The sequence below is a fragment of the Delphinapterus leucas genome, chromosome 18 (assembly GCF_059928025.1).
Source record: "Delphinapterus leucas isolate spDelLeu-1000000601 "Yukka" chromosome 18, BTC_Dleu_Yukka2, whole genome shotgun sequence".
Lineage (NCBI taxonomy): Eukaryota > Metazoa > Chordata > Mammalia > Artiodactyla > Monodontidae > Delphinapterus > Delphinapterus leucas.
Window position 1 is genome coordinate 75,613,532 of NC_143146.1, and position 21,406 is coordinate 75,634,937.

The following is a 21,406-nucleotide window of genomic DNA, read 5'->3' on the forward strand; positions in this document are numbered from 1 at the left end:
ACACAGGGAATGGCTTCTAGAAGATGCAGCAACAGAGGAAACATGCACCCGTTCTAGGAAAGCCTCAGGGAAAAACCACACTGCACCACTTACATGACATGGACATGGCTTGTGTCTTAACACAAACTTTACACCAAAGTCAACACTAGCAATGAATTACAGGTCTCGAAACCAGTACTTTCTGGCATATCTTTAAAATTTGTTATTACCTCTTTCCACATAATGGTATGCCACATACCATTCCTTAACACTGAAAAAGAAAAACAAAACAAGTATCGGTTAATACTGATGATAATCAACATAAAATCAGCTTTCCAAAATCCAAAAGGCTCCTTTTAAAATTCCACTAATTCCAACATACCATATCTTTAGACATAAACATATAACATCATCACTGCCCAAAACAGAGCCCCAACTAGGTACTTATGTACCATATATAGAAGAATGCATACACATAAATATTCATGTTTGCAAATAAATCTATTCATATTTAGCCCATATGAAGAAAATAATCACCTTGCATTTACAAGATTCACCAAAACACACACACTCGCATAAACACACCGCCCCCCCGCCCCCGCATTAACACAGAGCTACCGTTCCAGAAATGCAACAATAAGTAGATAGGGGGCAACAATAAGTAGGTAGGGGGCAATTATAAACCAAGGCTATGAATGCTTTGACTTTCACGGACATAAAATATGTCTAGCTCCTGAAAATTAAAACCTTTTCTAAAACTCTAAAATACACAAATCCTGTTCAGATTTTAATTACCAGGACTCATCTTTTGTTGGATTTGTTTGTCATTTTGCTATTTTTAAAGTATCTTATAGATTTCCCTCAATTATTTATTTATTTACTTTTGGCTGCATTTGGTCTTCGTTGCCGCGCGCGGGCTTTCTCTAGTTGCGGCAAGCGGGGGCTACTCTTTGTTGAGGTGCGCGGGCTTCTCATTGTGGTGGCTTCTCCTGTTGCAGAGCACAGGTTCTACGCATGCAGGCTTCAGTAGTTGTGGCACGTGGGCTCTAGAGCACAGGCTCAGTAGTTGTGGCGCACGGGCTTAGTTGCTCTGTGGCATGTGGGATCTTCCCAGACCAGGGCTCGAACCCGTGGTCCCCTGCATTGGCGGGTGCATTCTTAAGCACTGCGCCACCAGGGAAGTCCCAGATTTCCCTCAATTTATCTCAATACCATTAACTACTTATTTAAAATTCCTTAACTGCAAGTCTTGTTCTTCAGTTTTCTAGTGGAAAAAATGAGTCAGCCTGGGGTCTTACCTATCGTTTTCTTTTTGTTAACTGCATTGTCTGCCTTATGTCGCTTCTGTTACAGAAAGAAAAAAAAGGTGTTAGTTTCAAAAGTTCCTGATGAATAACTGAAACAGCGAACAATAAGATCCAGCAGAAACAAGACAAGGAGATCAACGGGCAGCTACACTAACGTCCTAAAATTCAGTTCAATGGTCGTGATCCAGCACCACTCGCTAAATTCAGAGACTAGCACCGTACATGTAGATGCGGTTTAAATGCTTATATTTTGGTTACAGCAAGGAAAAAACACTTTGAAGCATAAAACTTTCTACTCCTTGATTGTTTTAGATCGAACTAAAAGAATTATTCTATAAGATAAACTAACAACAAACAACTGAACTCATTCTATTGATAAAGAACTTTGGGGGCAATGTACCTTTGCTTTGATTTGTACTGCATTTATTCATTTACCTATTCCCAGAAAAATGTGCATGCATGTATGAGAGAGAGGGGGAGACAGACAGAAAGGAAGGGGAGAAGGAAGAGCCTGAAAAGAGGAGAGAAAACAAGAAAGAGCATGAATATGGCTGTAGCCAATGAATTTGGAGATGCACTGAAGTATAAGGAGGGAGGAGATTCTTGTAAAGTAACCTCAGTGCTGCTACACTAGACAGCAATTCAGTCTTTTATGGACATAAAATATGCTTTTATATTTGCTACCCAGACTAGCACGCTATCAAGGAGGATGTAAGGAACATCGGCAATAAAAATCAAAGCGGGTCCATAAACCTAACATCAGGAAATACAGACTGAACTACTTCTGTTTCACTGTATAGTTCAGACACTGTGTGTACACATTCTGTCCCCAAAAATACCATCACGAAACTTGAGAGCCTAGTTAGCCTATAGACCAACCTCTCTGTCTTAAAATATTCAAAGCAGCAAATAAGTTATAAGTTACATTCAATAAATGTTTTTATTATCTGAAAGCAAAAACTTACAAAATCTTCTACAATCTCTTTGATGCCTGCGATTGTTAAAATAATGATCAACGGCACCAGGGTGGTATATCTTCCTGTTGGAGAAACATCTGGAATTTGCTGTAAGATAGAGAGACCAAAAGCGGGAAGTTGGCAAATTAAAATCCTCTCCAAGAAAAAGAAAATATGGCACACACTCCTCGCTCCTCTGCAGTTCTGTTGCATTCATTTCTGTTACAAAGTGATTACCTTATTTTAAGAACTAGCTAAGTCCATTACATATTTTTAAAATTCTACCCAACGTCGTTTTGTGCTTGGATCAGAAAAGAGGGTTAGAAGTCAGATCCCACAGTCTTCTTTCAGTGCCTCTTTTCGTAACTGCAATTATCCTTACGCAAAGAAGGATATACCTAAAGAAGTCTCCCTTTATGCAAAGATCCCATTTGTTCAAGCAAACAGTAATTGGATGAAGGAGGCACATTTCATTCAAGTCTGATGACGCTTTCTCGGTTAAGTGACCTTTTTAGCAAGATCTTATTTTGCATACAATTAAGGTTATGAATTTTAAGTAACTTTTAAAAAAATGTCACCTGTAATAAGGCAATGAAGAGGAAGAAGGCATTGGCAGCTCTCCTGATCTGCTCATACAAGAATCGAGGTAGAAACGTCAACACGCTGTACTTGGCCGTACTGTGAGGACAAAGGAAAACGCTGCTATCAGTTATGGATGTAAATTCTAAAAATCAGGAAAACAAAGTTTCCAAAATTACACAAGTGATTGTAAAAACAAAATATTTCAAAACTCAGGACAAGAACACTGCTGGCCCTCTCCGTCTTGTAAAAAGACACCTTTCCCACGAAAATCTTCCAATGTGATCTTTGTTTTCAAACTTTGATACATACGTGTTCATTTAGTGTCACACGGTGTAACCAGGGAAATGTACCCACCTTCTAGGAGCCTTGTGCTATGAACACACTAAGCGTATAAACGATGTTTGTAAAGATAAAGATACGTATCAAAGATCACAAAACAGAAAGAGGCACGTGTTCCCAAAGCAGTAATATATGAACACAGAGAGAGGTGAAGCATCTACCTAGTAACTCACACAAACCAAGGTAGAATTGTTACCCCAGGATTGCTGAGTCACTACAGTTCTTATCACAAAGCCGCTGATTTAACGTAGAACGTCCACTCTATCAAGCATGCCCTGGTAACGGGCGTGTGGTTGACAGTTCAATGTGTCCCTCTGGACACTCAACACAGACATTTTATGCTCAACCACACCTGAATGAACCCCCCTTCCACACATCCTTCATTCAGCCACCTTCGCTCACACTCCACTTCCACGTGAGACATCCTCTCCTTCCACGCCGTGTCTCCAGGACTCATCTTGCCCTCCCATGAAGTTTGGTCCAATTCGCAAAGGCTCTTCTTCCTCCAAGTCACAGGGTGGTGTTTACACCTCCATAATATAGTCTCTGCTTTGCTTTGTATTATACTTATGTACCCCCAGAATAGATTCTGGGAACAGTACGAATGTTTACTTTGTTAAAAAAACAAATAACAGACCCAAAATGGAGTCACTTGTGCTCAGCCCACATCATCAAACTGAGACTCAATGCCTGACCTAATTGCAGCTTCAGCCTGTTCCAGGAATCTAATCTTAACCAGTCAGTCTGGAATCACCTGGTCAGCACTAGGGAGGTTATCAACCTGATACACCCCAAAGGAATGTGACTTTGCCCCAAACAATTGACTCTTAGCTAGTAACTTCCTTGTCCCACTGTTTTTTACCTATAAAAGTCTTCCACTTTGTACAACTCCTCAGAGCTACTCTATCTGCTCGATGGGATACTGCTGAACTCATAAATCACTGAATAAAGCCAGTAAGATCTTTAAAATTGACTCAGCTGATTTTTTTTTTAAAACTACTTCAACTTTGTATGTTCCTAGCACATAGCAGATAATCAACGAACAGTGAAATAATGGAAAGGCATAAGCTGGGGACCTGAGGGATAAAACAAACCATACCTCCTTTAGCTGCTCAAAGGCTCATCCATAAAAATACCTGCCAAGTCTTAGCTCACCTTCTGAAGCCACCTCTTACCTGAAGTACAGTCTGGAGAGATTTTCTGGGTTTAAAATACACATTAATTAGAAGCACCAAAGAGAAGAGCCAAGCGCTCAGAAGACAGAGCAACTGAGGCGCATGTACTTCTATAACACCTGACGGTGACCAAACCTGGAATGACCGAATGAAATGCCAAAACTGACGACTCGGGCTTCCCTCGTGGCGCAGTGGTTAAGAATCCACCTGCCAATGCAGGGGACACGGGTTCGAACCCTGGTCCGGGAAGATCCCACATGCCGCGGAGCAACTAAGCCCGTGCGCCATAACTACTGAGCCTGCGCTCTAGAGCCCGTGGGCCACAATTACTGAGCCCGCGAGCCACAGCTACTGAAGCCCACGTGCCTAGAGCCCATGCTCCGCAACAACAGAAGCCACGGCAATGAGAAGGCCGTGCACCGCAACGAAGAGTAGCCCCCTGCTCGCCGCAACTAGAGAAAACCGCACACAGCAACGAAGAGCCAAAGCAGCCTAAATAAATTAAATAAATTTATTTTTTAAGAAACTGACAACTCAAAACACACAGCAGCCTGAGGCCATATGATGGGGGGGGTGGGGAAGGAATGGGATGGGATGGGATAGCTCCATGTACCATTTGTGGCCACTGCTGCAGGGAAGATCTGGTGTCACAGCCTGGTGTTTTGCAATACACAATGATTAAGAGTCATCCTTAAGACACAATTATTTCTAGCCTTCTTCTGAAGGCGCTGTGATACTGTGATTTATCACAAGAAACATATATTTGGTCTTCATCCCAGTTACTGGCACAGAGCTCCTAAAACCTTTGGGATTTCTGTTGTGTTGAGAGCGATAAAGGTATCTTTTGTTATGTCAATGAGGTGACTCATGGAAAGTCCCTAGGTAACCTAAGGATGGGGGCTGGATGCCAGGGGAACCAACCACATGACTGGAGGCTTGAAACTTTCAGTCCCACCCCCTCCTAAGAGAAAACAGGGGCTGGAGATTTCAAGCACCGACAGCCAATGATTCTATCAGTCACGTGTCTGCAATGAAGCCTCCATAAAAAACCAAAAGGACAGGTTTGGAGAACTGAAGACCCAAGGGAAGATCTGATGTTGCCATTTAAGTCTATAGACCATCTGCTGGCAGAATTCCTTCTTCCTCAGGGAGGTCAGTCTCTGTTCATTCAGGCCTTCACCTGATGGATGAGGCCCACCCACATTATGGTGGGCAGTGTGCTTTACTCAAAGCCCACCAATTTATCGATAAATGTTAATCTCATCCAAAAGGTACCTTAAGAGAAACACCTAGAGTAACGTTTGACCAAATGTCCAGGCGCCCTGGCCCAGCCAAACTGACACATAAGATTAACCATTGCATGCATATCCCGATTCAGTGGGTCTGGAATGGGTCTGAGATTCTGCATTTCTAATGAGTTCCCAGGTGCTGGTCTGAGAACCACACGGAGTGGCAGCTACCCCTGAGGAGGCAGATGTGTTCAGGTCACCCATTTGAGTTCAACCCAGCTGAACAGGATAAAATGTAACTGGATGGGAGGCATTTACCATCACTTCCCCGGGGGAAAGAAAATTTACAGGATGAAAGGGGTGAATGAAGAGCTTCCCAGCAGAAGAGTTTGTTCACCAGCTGAATTCGTTACCTCAGAAGATTCCCCCTCAAACTGCATGTGTCAGCCTCCCTGATGGCCTGGCCAGGCATTGGCTGCAAGCAAATCTCAGGCATTTAGTGAGTCTGTAGGGCCTGGGGCAAGGGGAGAAATGACCAGGAGAAAACAGAACTGTTTCCCGTGGTTCACCCAGCTTCCCTCTAAATATGTTAGATCAGTGTTTCCCGAAATCGGGTGACATGAAGAATGACCAGGGGCTTGTCAAAAATCCATCCATCCATCCTTCCACAGGTATTTACTGAGCCTTATCTATGTACCAGGCACCGTGCCCAGCACTGCGGGGAATCAAAGGGTCACAAAAGCATTATCGCAAGGGAATTACATTCTAGAGACAAAATGACACTTTAAAACCAAATAAAATATGCGGCAGGATAGATAGTGAAGAATACCGTGGAGGAAAACAGACCAGGGATGGAGGACACAGAAGGAGACACTGTGGGGTGAGGGGGGCGGGAGCAGGGGAAGAAGTTATTTTCGACAGTGATCAGGGAATGTGTCACTTAGAAGGTGACCTGTGAGCAAAGGCCTAAGGGAGGTGACGAAGCAGGAACCAGCCACGTGGATGCACAGAAAAGAAATCTGCAGAGAAAGGGAACAGCGCGCACAAAAACGCTGAGAGGGAGGGCAGCCGCCGTCCTCCTGCTGCAGGGGCAGGGAGGGGACCGGGGGGCGGGGCGATGGGGCTGACTCAGGCCCTGCAGCTCATGTCCCCACTGGCCTGTCTTCAGGAGACAGGAAGTCTCTGCAGGATTCCGAGGATAAGACAAGGTCTGACGACAAGGCCAACCTGCAAACCTCTCTCCGGGCCCCTGACCCAGCAGGGAAGGAACCTGGCTACGTGTGTGGTGGGCACGTTCCTCGTGGAAACTCTTAGGAGCTGGCTAGTATGGGAAACGAGCATCAGAAAATAGGGCCTGGAGACACGTGGGTCAGGGGCTCCCTCCTGTCACAACAAAAGCACTTCCAGAATCTGACCTCCAGAGAGCAGCTCCGGAACCAACCCCGGGGTGATGTCTGAGTGCAATTTTCCAGCCGGGAGAAAAAATCCAAGTTGACGGCTGTTCTCCAAAGGCAAATCTAACAATGCAGTAGCTGCTCAGAGACTAACTTCTCTGGATCACAAGCCTCCGGAAACCCAGGAACCAAACTAGCTTAACACTCTCCTTCCAGATGTGAACAGTAACCCACACTGGGGTGTTTTCCTTCTCTGGCCTCACATGGACAAATACATTTCTCGTACATGCCCAAGGTAGCCTAAGCATTCAGTGTTTACTGGAAGACCGGGGGGCCCCTTTAAACCCCTTCGCAGAAGCTGACTCTGTGAGCTGACCAGTGGCTCCATGACCCTGTTCTGGGAACCCTCCCTCTCCCAGCTCCCTGCAGGAGACCTTCCACCTTTCTGCTCTCACATGTTCACTCAGCAAGGAGTTCCGGATTACTGAAGGTAAAAGACACGGCCTAAGGCGGCCATTTATGTCCTCATAAACAGCTTAATTCATTTATCTCTTAAGAGTACATTACACAACAACCCCTAAGAAAGAGCCATGAGACCAGTATATACAAAGCCCCCAGGGAACCCCCTGCCACTCCCGTTGACAACGGGCCTCACCGCACACCTGGGACTCGCCCAGGAGGACGTGCCGACAGACAGCCCGCCGAGGACAGGTCCTCTCCCCTGCCGTGGACTCCTGACGCATTGTCAGTCGCCCCTCCCAAATTATATTCTGGAAACCTTGAACGCAAAAATCCCTGATCACCAGGGCCCGCCCATGTCAAGATAGGCCCGCCTCACTAGAAGGTTTTACTTCATTTTACTGAGCTACTGAAATTTCACCAGTTACAAAGAACAGACTAATAAGCTCATTTCCAAACGTGGACGTGTTTATTTTCAACACTTTTCCAGTTTCTTTGTCTACAGCTGGAAAAGATATGCTAGATACTGCCTGGCCTCATAACCTGTTCCCAGAATGCAGTCACTGGACCTGGACCGGTATGGAGAGCGCTGCCATTTCTCACAGCACTTCATCAGAGGCCGCGCGGGCTGAAAAGTCAGCCTAGTCTTTACAGTGCACATCCAATGAGAAAAACGGGTTGCGTCCTAATCGGTCAGCTTATAAACATACCTTTGAACATAAGTTCAGAAATTAGACACCCCTGTAATTCCCATTAAACAGCATGACTGTCCTGTTCCTATCACATTTCTAATTTGGTTTTTCTACTCAATACATTATGCAATGAAGAGCTTTGGACACAAGGCAATTTATTTCACATAGAAACGCGGGCTGAAAAGAAGATAACAGAGAGAAGGCAACATTTTGAGCACGGAGCTTGCTGCCAGGAGAATCTTTCGGTGAAGAAAACTCTTAGGCAAGCAGTTCCGAAGGCCAGGCATTAGATATGCCTACGGCTAACGTCTTTAAACATGGCACCGTGGAAGAGTAGGTTTGATTCGTTTGCTTTACGGGAAAACTTGGGAACTTTCTGCTATAAAATCAGAAGAAAAGGAGTTTGAGACTCTGACTCAATTTTACATGGCAAATCTCAAAGGATCCCTTTCCATGGGATTTCCCATCTTCAGTAAAAAGATACAGCAAATACCTCTTATGAAACTACCTGGCCTAAAGGCAGACAAGTACAGAAGGAGTCACAGTTCAGGCCCAATCCCACCACTGCCACCAAAGAAAAGCACTATGGGTCAGTCTATTGAATTACAACACCCTTGGCCCTTCACTGAGAATTCAGTATATCCTTTCCAAACCCAGAGAAACAAGACCTAACAAAAGGGAAGGATTAAGGCTGCCCTGGAAGTCAAAGGTGTGACATGACTCTGAAAATCAGTTACGGAAGCAGAAGCGCTCAAATCCATCCTGCAGGTCTCTGCCCTCAGTCACAGAGGCGGTGTCGCTGCTGGTCGCAAAGGGAGGTCACCGTGACTGTCCAAGAGGTCACTCCCAAGCAGGTAGAGCCCAGGAGCTCCAACCATGAGTGACATCTACATTGGAGACCAGCAGAGGTGGAGTCAGGGTGCAGAGCTCACTGGTGTGGGACACACACAAACCTCACTCGGGGCTGGATGTAAAGCAAGTCTGTCTCTCCTTTATCATTTTATTTTTGTCTGTTTCTCACATGACTGCCAACCTTCATCCAAATGTTTAATTTTTTTTTTTTTTTTTTTGCGGTACACGGGCCTCTCACTGTTGTGGCCTCTCCCGTTGCGGAGCACAGGCTCTGGACGCACAGGCTCAGCGGCCATGGCTCACGGGCCCAGCCACTCCGCGGCATGTGGGATCTTCCCGGACCGGGGCACGAACCCGTGTCCCCTGCATCGGCAGGCGGACTCTCAACCACTGCGCCACCAGGGAAGCCCCAAATGTTTAATGTTAATTACAAATTTCCTGTTGGGTTCTGTGCACTTTCCTGAATGCCGCATAAGCTAAGGATGCAGCTGGAGCTCCCGGAAGTGAGCACACCCACGGAGGCGCCGGTCGGCAACTGAACACAGAGACACGAGGGGCCTAAGTCTTTATGTATGGGATTCGACAGCATAAAGGCCAATCTCAAGGGCACCTAGCTTCTGACTCCCAACTGTAAAATGGACCCACACGTTTATCACTTCTGCCTACTCAGGCACCATTAAAATAGTAGAAAACTGTGTAAAAATATAATGCCACGTTTTTAAAATCTAAGAGCGGAATTATCAGCTAAGGAGTTTCTCCCACCCCCAAAATAGACTCCTTTCTGCTTTTGGCAAGAAAGATGTCTCCTTGCCTCTAAGATGCCTTCTGAAAATGAGCCATGGGAAAAGAGGGGCCTGCAGAGGGGCCTGGGGCCTGAGGAAGGGCCCTGGGCTGTGAGGCAGGCAGCGCGACCTACCAGAGAAGACAGGTCAGCCCATTTTCAAGAGAGTAGAGGGTTACTGCATTCGTTGGGGTTCCCCAGAGAACCAGAACCAATAGGATGTATATGTATATGTATATGTATGGGCTCACACAAGTCCCAAGATCTGCACTCAGCAAGCTGCAGACCCTGGAGGGCCGACAGTGTAGTTCTAGCTCAGAGGCAGGAAACAGACAACGTCCCAGCACCAAGTCTGTGAGGAACGAACAGTTCCCTCTCACTCAGCCCTTTGTTCTATTCAGGCCCTTACCTGATTGGACGAGGCCCACCCACACTGGGGAGGGAAATCTGCTTTACTCAGTCCACGAATCAAATGTTAACCACATTCAAAATCACCCTCACAGAAACACCCAGAATAATGTTTGACTAAATGTCCATCAAGTTGACATAAATTCACCATCACAGTCACCTATTAGGCAGGACTGACCTTGGAGAGCCTCCTGGAGAGAAATGAGGTACCTGGGGACAAGGACACTCAGAGCAGCCAGTTTGGGGGCTCACCCCACCACAAGGACACTGGGGCTGGTGAGCAGTACTGTGAAACACCTCCTCTAGCTTAACAGTGCTGGGACCCGGCCCTGCCCTGACCACCAGAGGGCCCAGGACCCAGCCCCGCCCACCAGCCTCGAGCAGCCTCTACACAGGGCAGGGCCTGGCAACCAACCAGAAGAGGGGCCAGCTGCACCCACCAGCACACCTACAGTAGTCAGCACCGCCACAGCAGAAGGGCCCATGCAGCCCACATAAAGGGTACCCCTAGAGCATACAGCTCTGGTGACCAGAGGGGAGTGTCCTGCTGGCACCCATAGGATGTCTCCCACATAAGCCCACTTCCGCAAGATCAGGAAGCATAACCAACCTACCTAATACATAGGAATAAAAGCAGAGAATGAGGCAAAATGAGGTGACAGAGGAATATGTCCCCAACAAAGGAAGAAGAAACCCCAGAAGAACTAAGGGAAGTGGAGATAAGCAATCTCCCTGAGAAAGAGTTCGAGGTAACGACCATAAAGATGCTCAAAGAACTCAGAAAGGGCTTCCCTGGTGGCGCAGTGGTTGAGAGTCCGCCTGCCGATGCAGGGGACACGGGTTCGTGCCCCGGTCCGGGAAGATCCCACATGCCACAGAGCGGCTGGGCCCGTGGGCCATGGCCGCTGAGCCTGCGCGTCCGGAGCCTGTGCTCCGCAACGGGAGAGGCCACAGCAGTGACAGGCCCGCGTACAGCAAAAAATAATAATAATAATAATAAAATATAACAAGAGGTTGCAAAATATACAGTGTTCTGATGGAAAAAATAAGAATTGATATGTAAAAAACAAAAATGTTCCAGAAGAAAAATGAGACAGGAAAAATAAGTTATACTAGAAAGGAGACAAACATGATATACTACTTCACTAATTCACCCTGAAGTAAGTAAGTTAAATCTTCATCTGTAAGAGAATTCAGAGAGATCTCTTCTAAACCTAACTTAGAAATACGGTGGAAACCACCAAAAGAATTAAAAACAGTGGTTGCCGTTGGTGGTACAGAATCAGAATGGGAGAGATAGGGCTGGAAGCTACTGATTTTCATGATAAGCTTCCACACTATTGGAACTTTTAACTGCCTTACGTATTATTTTAATAAATAGTTTAAATAAAAATTAATAGTACCAGATGTAACTGTCAAGGGGCCATCAGTTCGTGGATGTTCAGCTAATTTCAGGAATGGCTGTACATAAGGAGCTGTTTATTAGAACATGAAATTAGGCTGAAGACCTAGTTTACTCGTATACTGCTTCCCACCACAAAATGAGATCGTTACACTCATATCTGATAGAAATCCCTTCAATCACCTCCTTCCGCCAGCAGCAACTGTGCCCCGGGTCACGGATAAGAGGAAGGGAATTTTAACCTGCCCTCCGTGAGTCTAACGAGAAGCAAACGTCAGCCTGGCGCCCAGAGTACAAAGCGTTTACACGCTCGTTGCTTTGAGAAGAGCAGTCTGGCTTCCAGGACGGGAGTCCTCACCCTGTAACTCAGCCCACGGGAGAAATGAGAGTAAAGTTCCTCCCCCTTAAATGGAAGTCACTTTATTCTGTAGCATATTTAGCTCTTATTCAGTTCTCTTGCTTCCTTTCATCCTCTGATAAATTCCTAGAACATCTCTCTTCTTCTCATCAAACCACATCCTTCTCTTCTGAGCCAACAGCCCAAGGGGTCACCTTCTCTGCCAGCTTTTCTCTATTCACGTCTACCCAGTGCACAATCATTTCAACTGTGTGTGCGTGAGTATGAGTGTGGGCGGGGGTGAGGGGTAGGGGAAAGAGAGCAGGGAAAGCAATTCTCTCTCCTCTGACCGTTGAGCTCTAGGTTGGCCACATCAAATAAGTATTCCCTTAACCCCTGTGCTTGCCTTGCGGGTGGAGAGCCCAGAGCACACCTCAGACCAGCAGCAGCACAGCGCCCTCTGCTGGCCGGTCGTCACCGCAGTGTTTCTGCCAAGTAGACCTCACTGCCCCACCCAGTCTGAGCCAGACGGTCCTCAGTCGTTCTCCAACAGAAGCTTCAATTCACCCCATGCTCAGAGGGTTCAAATCCGGGGGCGGGGGGGAGGGGTACAAAACGCACTAACCAGGAAGCTTGAGCTGTGGGCTCAGATCAAGGTCCGCACAACATGAAACTGTGTTAGAATGTGGCTACAGGAAGCAGGAAAGTGATGACAAGAAATAAAAATACGGTGGGACGCACATATGCCCACCTTACCTTTGACAAAGGAGGCAAGGATATACAGTGAAAAAAAGACAGCCTCTTCAATAAATGGTGCCGGGAAAACTGGACAGCTACATGTAAAAGAATGAAATTAGAACACTCCCTAACACCATACACAAAAATAAACTCAAAACGGACTAAAAACCTAAATGTAAGGCCAGACACTATAAAACTCTTAGAGGAAAACATAGGCAGAACATTCTGTGACTTAAATCACAGCAAGATCCTTTCTGACCCACCTCCTAAAGAAATGGAAATAAAAAAAATAAACAAATGGGACCTAATGAAACTTAAAAGCTTTTGCACAGCAAAGGAAACCATAAACAAGATGAAAAGACAACTCTCAGAATGGGAGAAAATATTTGCAAATGAAGCAACTGACAAAGGATTAATATTCAAAATTTACAAGCAGCTCATGCAGCTCAATATCAAAAAAACAAACAACCCAATCCAGAAATGGGCAGAAGACCTAAAGAGATATTTCTCCAAAGAAGACATACAGATGGCCACGAGGCACATGAAAGGATGCTCAACATCACTAATCATTAGAGAAATGCAAATCAAAACTACAATGAGGTATCACCTCACACCAGTGAGAATGGCCATCATCAAAAAGCTACAAACAATAAATGCTGGAGAGGGTGTGGAGAAAAGGGAACCCTCTTGCACTGTTGGTGGGAATGTAAATTGATACAGCCACTATGGAGAACACTATGGAGGTTCCTTAAAAAACTAAAAATAGAACTACCATACGACCCAGCAATCCCACTAGTGGACATATACCCTGAGAAACCATAATTCAAAGAGAGTCATGTACCAAAATGTTCATTGCAGCTCTGTTTACAATAGCCAGGACATGGAAGCAACCTACATGTCCACTGACAGATGAATGGATAAAGAAGATGTGGCACATATATACAATGGAATATTACTCAGCCATAAAAAGAAACGAAATGGTGTTATTTGTAGTGAGGTAGATGGACCCAGAGTCTGTCATACAGAGTGAAGTAAGTGAGAAAGACAAAAACAAATACCGTACGCTAACACATATATATGGAATCTAAAAAAAAAAAAGGTTCTGAAGAACCTAGGGGCAGGACAGGAATAAAGACACAGACGTAGAGATTGGGCCTGAGGACACGGGGAGGGGGAAGGGTAAGCTGGGACGAAGTGAGAGAGTGGCGTGGACATATACACACTACCAAATGTAAAACAGATAGCTGGTGGGAAGCAGCCGCATAGCACAGGGAGATCAGCTCGGTGCTTTGTGACCACCTAGAGGGGTGGGATAGGGAGGGAGGGAGATGCAAGAGGGAGGGGATATGGGGATATATGTATATATATAGCTGATTCAGTTTGTTACACAGCAGAAACTAACACACCAGGGCAAAGCAATTATACTCCAATAAAGATTTAAGAAAAAATAGGGTGGGAGACAAGGGACCCCAGTCTCCACCCTCGCTTCCAGGTCCCTCTCCCCCTCCCCCGGAGCCCACCATCAACCTTTGCAAAAGCAAATCCCATTGCTTCTTAAAAGCAAGTCAAACTTCTCGTCAACGTCTTAACCACTGGCCAATCCTGAGGTCATTAGATACTCTGGCCTTTTCTGAGCTAAGAGGAGGTGGGTAGGTGCCACCCTGCAGGGAGGAAGCGGAGGGTGGCGACGGCACCATTCTCACCCCCGAGTCCTGTTTTGTTTTTACCCAAATCTGACCCTTATAGTCCTTAGGAGCAACACGCCAGGACAGCGGGGCTCACACAGCTGTCGGGGAGGGAGGTGCCAGCCAAGGGGAGAGCTGAGCAAACACCCAACTCGGTTCAGGAAGGGGGATCTTGCACGGAGGGAGGTGGCGTTGGGACAAGAGTACAGTCATCTCCGGGACACCACCTAGCAAAGAGCCGCCAGGGGACATGAGGGGCAGGGGGAGCTCATCGCTGTGACAAACGAAACCACCGGAGCATCACGCTTACTCGCTGCTGGATGGATGTGGACGGAAGGCGTCCGAAAGAATCAATGGGAAGACAGTGGTGACTGTGTTTGCAAACAGTTATAAAAATGTCAGAAGCTTCAATTCACTTTTTATCCTTCTGTTTTCAGTTGTTTGAACAGAGATGAAGGTCCTGTGACTATCAGAGAAGAAAAGCTCTTCTAAAAACCCACAGGGTCCCTGCCCCTCCAAAAGCGGAAACAAAGAAACGGAACACATGTTGCGTCCCCTCTCGTCTCCCCTCTCGCCGTACCTGCAGCCTCCCTCACTGTCTCTGCCAAAGCGGCCCCCATACCTTCTCTGCTGCGGCGGCGGTCGGGCTCCCAGGAAACCTAATAAAACGTTTATGCGCGTTTCAATCCTCTGCAGTGGCAGGAAGGTCAAAGCCCCCCCACCAGGCACAAAGCCCCCTCGGAACAGTCTCCAGCGCACACAGAAGTCGCTGCGGCCAATCCCCGCTGATCTCTTTACATCACCGGGGTTTTTCGTTTCCCCAAAGGTTTAAAAAACACTAACACGTGTTCCTCAAGGAAGCAAAGCCCAGCGGGCCCTCCACTGCGGAGCAGTGACACGCATGTGGCTCCCTGGGTTCTCTGGGCCACAGGGAGGGGTTAGCTCCCTCCCCCAACCACCAGGTCACTGCTCCGGTCCCTCCCCCCTCCTCTAACCATCCCCCCACCAGCCTGGCTCCTTCCATCTGAAGCTGTGCCCCTACCCCTGCCGTGGGGAAAACAGGGCTTGATTCACCTTGACCCCCAGCTCACTGGCTGCCGCTGCTCCCTGGGCCTCAGCCCTTCCCATCCTCTTAGGAAGGGACGGTTCTCCTGTCCGCGTCCAAGGCCACAGGCTGCCCTTGAACCCCAGGCGCCTCCACCAGGCTCTCGTACCATCCGACGGTCCAATACCTCAGCCTTCCCCCCCGCCCTTCACTGCTGACCCCTCAACCTTTAAACGTGCTCACGACTCTTCCTGGCAAGATCTATTTTTATATAAAATCGTGCCCGAGCTTCTCCCCTTCATCAGCCTCTCTCTCTTCATCGACTCATCTCTGCGGAAGGGTCCCTACCCACCTCCCTCCTCAAAGGGCCGTGCTTGGCTTCTGCACCCTCCTCCCCGGGTACCGTGTCCCCTCCCTCCTTCGCTGAGGGGACCTTAGACAGGACCCTCTTGTTCAACATCCCCAAGGGTCTTGTCCACTCACTTCCGTATCTCAAATCGCCACCAGTGTGTGCACGGTCACCAAATCCACCTCCAGCCTTGACCTCTACCACAAGCCCTCCCTGGACCAATATATTTACCTCTGAACACACCTGCCTGCCCATCCCAGACGTGCAAGGTCAGTGTGGTCCAAACTGATGGCTCCGCCTCCCGTTTCCCATTTGGTTAGTGATTCTATGATGGGTGCCAGCAACCACGCCCAGGAGTCCAGAAAAAACGCAAGCAAAAATAGGAGATGAAACAAGTGACAACAGAGAGGTCAGGTGCCCCCAGTGAACAGAAGAAGAGGGTGGAATTCGGTGGGGATTCTGTTACTTAGAAAAACTAAGAACAAGTTCATGAGCAACAAACACAAACGTGAACAAAAAGAAAGCAAAGGCTGTACTATTACATCAAAATTAAGTCTAAGGCCAAAACAATGAATAAGGCCGAATAAATACTAACTGGAGCCATGTCACCACCAGCATGGTAAATTCCGTGTATTAAGTGACACAGCACAAAGCATGTCAGGCAAAACTCAGGAGCGAGTTGACCCCCAAATTTGTGACAGTCTGGTAATAGCATTAGTCTCCTAACTGGATGGGTGAGAACATAGAAGAATGTAATGTAAAACTCTGGAGCCTACAGAGAATCTATCTCCTCTCAAATGCAGAGGGAGACCTGAGCAAATCTCTCACTCCTAGTCGTAGGGAACGAAGCAACAGGGAATCCGTGACACATTCACAGACCACCTGCAACACCTGCCAACGGGCGAGAGACACAGGTCCCGCCTGCCTCAGGCGCTAAGGACAGCAGGCGTGGGAGCTGCAACAGGACCTGGTCAACAGGTCAACGGAACCTGTTCCCCCAAAGCCAGGCCACGGACTCAGGATACAGTGACCACAGGATTTCACAGCCAGAACAGACCTTGAAAGATCTACTTCGAGCCCCTCATTTGACACAAGAGGAAACCTAGGCCCGGAAGACAGGATGCTATGGCCAAATACAGCGGCACAGGTGCAGGAGAAGATGCAGCCCACGGTCAAGGGCAGCTTGAGACCCAGGACGATGGCAGAGGGGCAGCTTGCATCCGGTGGGTCACAGACCCAGAGAAGATTGCGTTTTAGTAGTCCCCTCCTCTGTGTGGCAAAATTACATTCAGTAACAATCATGAAAGTAAAACATATAAAATTGACCGGGAAGCAGCAAACACTGCCTTTATTAAGTTTTATCTGATCATGCCAATAAATATTAAAATCATAGTACAAGAAAAAGCACAACTCTGTTATAAAGCAGAAGCTAACACACCATTGTAAAGCAATTATACTCCAATAAACATGTTAAAAAAAAAAGCACAACTAACAGTTTGAATTTTGATCCTTTGGTTATAGGCTGCTACAACATTTACGTCAATAATTGTCAAGTAACTCATAGGTGAAATTTAACAAAACCAAAAAATATAATTTATAAATTCTGTAAAAATGTATAATATAAAAATTCTGTAAAAAATATAATTTAGACAACTACTGAATCATACCACTAATGGTAGCTTTTTATTTTCTTCATTTGGTCTCCAATTTGCAAACAAGGAATAATTATGAAAATGTTTCCATTTTAAGATTTTTATTAAATCTAGTCTGTGTGCACTGGAGGCCAGAGGGTTACCTGGGACTGCTCCTAATTCCCATGTCGAATATAACATGTATTTAAAAGTAATAAAAATGCGCTAGTTTGAAGCATATATGTGTATTTATTTTATTGCCGACACTGCAGACCAATGCTGTTGGCACAAGGACAAGGCACAGCAGACAGACTTTTAGTCGGTTTTACTGTTTGCACCTCGGGCAGGTGGCTCTTTGGTCCTCCACAAACTGTGGGGTTCAGGTGAGTTACGTACCTTTTTCCTGTGAATTGGGGATTCCAGCTCCACCTCGCCCACACCTCCCTTCCGGCCTCTCCTTAGGGGTGCAGGCTCAGATGTGGGAGCCTGGCCCCCTCACCTGGGTGCAGTCTGTACCGCAAGGTGAGCCTAAGAGGAAGGTGCCGTGGTAGTGAAAGTGACACACGGCACGACCCGGGAAGAACACACCAGAAGGCTGCGCTGACTCTTCTGCTCCTGGAATTCCTTTTCTAAGAGGCTGAGGGTGTGAGCCAGAAAGCAGAGGGGAACTAGCTGATCCAGGCCTGGATAACACATGTGATCCCTAAGTCATCACCTGCACCCAAACCCACCAAAAAACTAAAGCAAAATGGGAAAAGAGACAAGTCACCAATGCCTTGCTTTTCCATCATATCCCCAACGGCAGCTCAGCGACTGGTGTGTACTAGAGACTAAAAATAAATTTGCCAAATGAACACATTTTAAACTTCAGCTGATAGAAATGACTAAGGGTGCCAGCTATCACATGAAATCCCAAAGGCACCTGCATTTGAGGCCAGACAACAATATGTTAAGTCTGAAGAACTGACATTAAAAGCATTTAACTCAGCGCCCCCCTTTCAGGAGTACTTTATATATAAAAGCAAAACATAAAAAGCACACAAAACACAAATTTCTGAGGCTTAAGTAACTGCTTTGGGGGTTCGGTTCTGTTCAATAAGCAATTAAGTAGGAAGGGAAATCTTAGAACAACATGTGAAGCCAATTCCTATTTTCTGTTCAGTTCTGACCTTCACCTGTGGAAGAAAGTCATTCAGTGCAGTGCTGCGGGGCTGGGAGTGGGCTGGACAGCCAAGGGGGTAGGAGATGTGAGACAAGAAGGGCACTCTTAAGAGATGTGGGACCCTCCTGTGTAAACCAGAGTGGAAAAGTATATATGCATGGATAACTGAGTCACTTTGCCGTACGGCAGAAATTAACACATTGTAAATCAACTATACTTCAATAATATATTTTTAAAAAGAGAGATGTGAGACCCAAATCTTAAAAGACCGAAAGGCTTTAGCAAGGAAGGAGAAAGCACTCCAGGGAAAGCGCGTGATTAAAGGCCCAGGGAGCACCTCGCTGCAGCCAGAACACAGGATGAGAAGGAACAGGGGGAGATGGACCGGGAATCCAACGGTAGAATGAGCACAGCCTTGCATACCTTACACAACACAAGTAGAAATGGTCCCTGGATGAAGAATCCCAGAGCCTTCACTGTTCTAGAAAAATAACCCCCTGGAAGGGAAATGGTTGAGGGGTGGGGGTCACCGTAACAAGTGGAGAAAGAGAGCCTGAACCGGGGCAGGAGAAACCACCTGCTTGACAAGGCAGGTCTGGTTAAAGCCCATGCCCAATCCCACCAAGCTTCTTCCCCAGCCTTCAATTCTCCATCCTGGTCCAGGAATATCCCAACTTTCCCAGGACCATTAGGGGAAAATGGGTAAAGTCGACGGGAGAAACAGGGAAGAAAATAAGTCATCTGAGTTTCCTTTAAACTTTTATACCTATTTTGAAAAATGGGGCTTTTTTGTACCATGGTACACAGCAAGACGTAAGATCAAGCACAGAAGAATCAAAGGATGGAGACACCATAAAAACAATGACAGCTTGATAGAGTCCTGAAACTCCTGACAATGGTGGAGAATTACTATTTCAAAGGGCAGTAAGAAGATTACAGGAGGCGTCCGGAGTAGACAGATTCAGAGAGACAGGAAATAGAACAGTGGGGGTCAGGCGGAGTGTGGGTGGGGAGGCTGGAGGGATAGAAAGTCTTAGTTTGGGAAGGTGAAGAGTCCTGGCGATTGTGTGCACCATGACGTGAGTGTACTTGACCCTACTGAACCGAATACTTAAAATAATGAGGATGGTAAATTTTATGTTACGTGTATTTAGCACAATTAAAAAGAAAAAAGGGAAAGAAAGAAAGCGATAGGCCTACGTGACATATTATGAAGGACCGGAGAGGCAATATCCATGGTGCATCACGTTCTGGACGTTTTCACACTTGGAGCCTCATGTGATCACAAGAAACCTTCAAGGAAATGTGCTTCCCATCTGACAAATGAGGAAATGCAGGAAATTACTGGCACAGGTCATTCAGCCAGAAATCAGGAGAGCCAAGACCTACAGACCAGATTTGCTTCGCCCACTTTACTTCACTTTGATTGCCTTTCCTCCTCGGGCTATTCAAAAAAAAAAAAAAAAAAGTTTACACTGCTAGTTTTTTCTGTTACTATTTTTCCAGTAAGTACTTAGTAATTTAAAATTCTCTGTGATAACCTCAGGCAAACACTAAAAGTAAATCTTAAAAATCAGGTTTAAGCAAAACGAAAATGTTTGTGTTTGTTCCTTACATCCACTCAGCCTATTCAATGTGCACATTATTTTTTAATCTCTACTAACACAACACCAAACCTGGTGGGTGTTTTGTTTTTTTTTTAAACTCAAGTGATTATATACAAAGTTTAGTGGAAAGTTATTGCCAAACATACTATCTAAAATGCAAATGACGGGAACATCAAAATTCATAAGGCACTCAGTCAGACACTGTTTACAGTGTTTTCTGCATGTTAATTCAGTAATTATGCATATTAATTAATTAATCCTCACAATGATCCCCTGACATACGCACTGCAGGACGGGTGACAATAGGATCGCCTTCAACAAAATCACCACGTGCTAGTTTCCAACAGAAATCAGAGCCCCACCCCAGACCAAATAAACAGATTTTTCTTATGCAATGTAAGGTTTTTAAAAAAAAAATGATCTATACATCCTGGTCTCTCCAACCATGCGACAGGAAATGGGAAGCGCAATATGGCCTGTGGAGTGCAGGCATGAAGTGACCATCGGCACTGATGGTCACTTGCAAAAATTCCGCAAAAATGCATTTGATCATTTATGGGCTACATCAACCTGGCAAAAAGGTTTTAGAGACAATTCACTCTTTTTTTATTTTATTTTACTGAAGTATACTTGATTTACAACGTTAACTTCTGCTGAACAGCGAAGTGATTCAGTTACACATATATGTTGATATATTCTTTTGCATATTCTTTTCTATTATGGTCTGTAGGATATTAAATACAGTTCTCTGTGCCGTACAGGAGGACCTTGTTGTTTATCCATTCTATATGTAATAGTCGGCACCTGCTAACCCCAAACTCCCAATCCATCTCTCCCCGACCCCCTGCCCCCTCAGTCAGCAACTCTCTTCAAAGTCTTACTAAGCAGAGAATACATCTCAGACGTTACAACAAAGCTCTATCACTCAACTACTGCTCTGTTCATTACGTTATCAACATTACTATTCCACGGACATAGGTGGACCCATGTTTAGGCCGTTCTAATTTTTTAAATACCCGATGTATTTCAAAAAGTAAACAGCATATGAGTTTCTCAAAAAGCCCAGACATTCTTACTGTATTCATTTTTTCTAATTGTAGTATCTCAAAATATCAAAATTCATGAGGTCCCTTGGCCCAACAGTTCAAAAGAACACGCGATGCATAATTGATTTATCTTCAGCTGCTAGGTGAGAAAACATACTTGGCTGTGAAGAACATTAATATCTGTGAACTATTTATATAGAAAGTATTATGATTTAAAACCTAACTGAGCTAACTTTCTTATAAAGCAATCC

General features: G+C 45.8%; 1 protein-coding gene across 1 annotated transcript in view; it reads right to left on the reverse strand.

The window, feature by feature from the left end:
* ATP8A2 (ATPase phospholipid transporting 8A2) overlaps positions 1-21,406 on the reverse strand; it is a 444,846-nt gene that overhangs the window by 413,043 nt on the left and 10,397 nt on the right. The window contains exons 2-5 of the mRNA XM_022574515.2: positions 2,821-2,920; positions 2,252-2,350; positions 1,278-1,323; positions 210-250 (exon numbers count right to left, since the gene is read on the reverse strand). Of these exons, the coding sequence (XP_022430223.2) occupies positions 210-250; positions 1,278-1,323; positions 2,252-2,350; positions 2,821-2,920 (286 nt within the window). The remainder of the gene's footprint in view (positions 1-209; positions 251-1,277; positions 1,324-2,251; positions 2,351-2,820; positions 2,921-21,406) is intronic.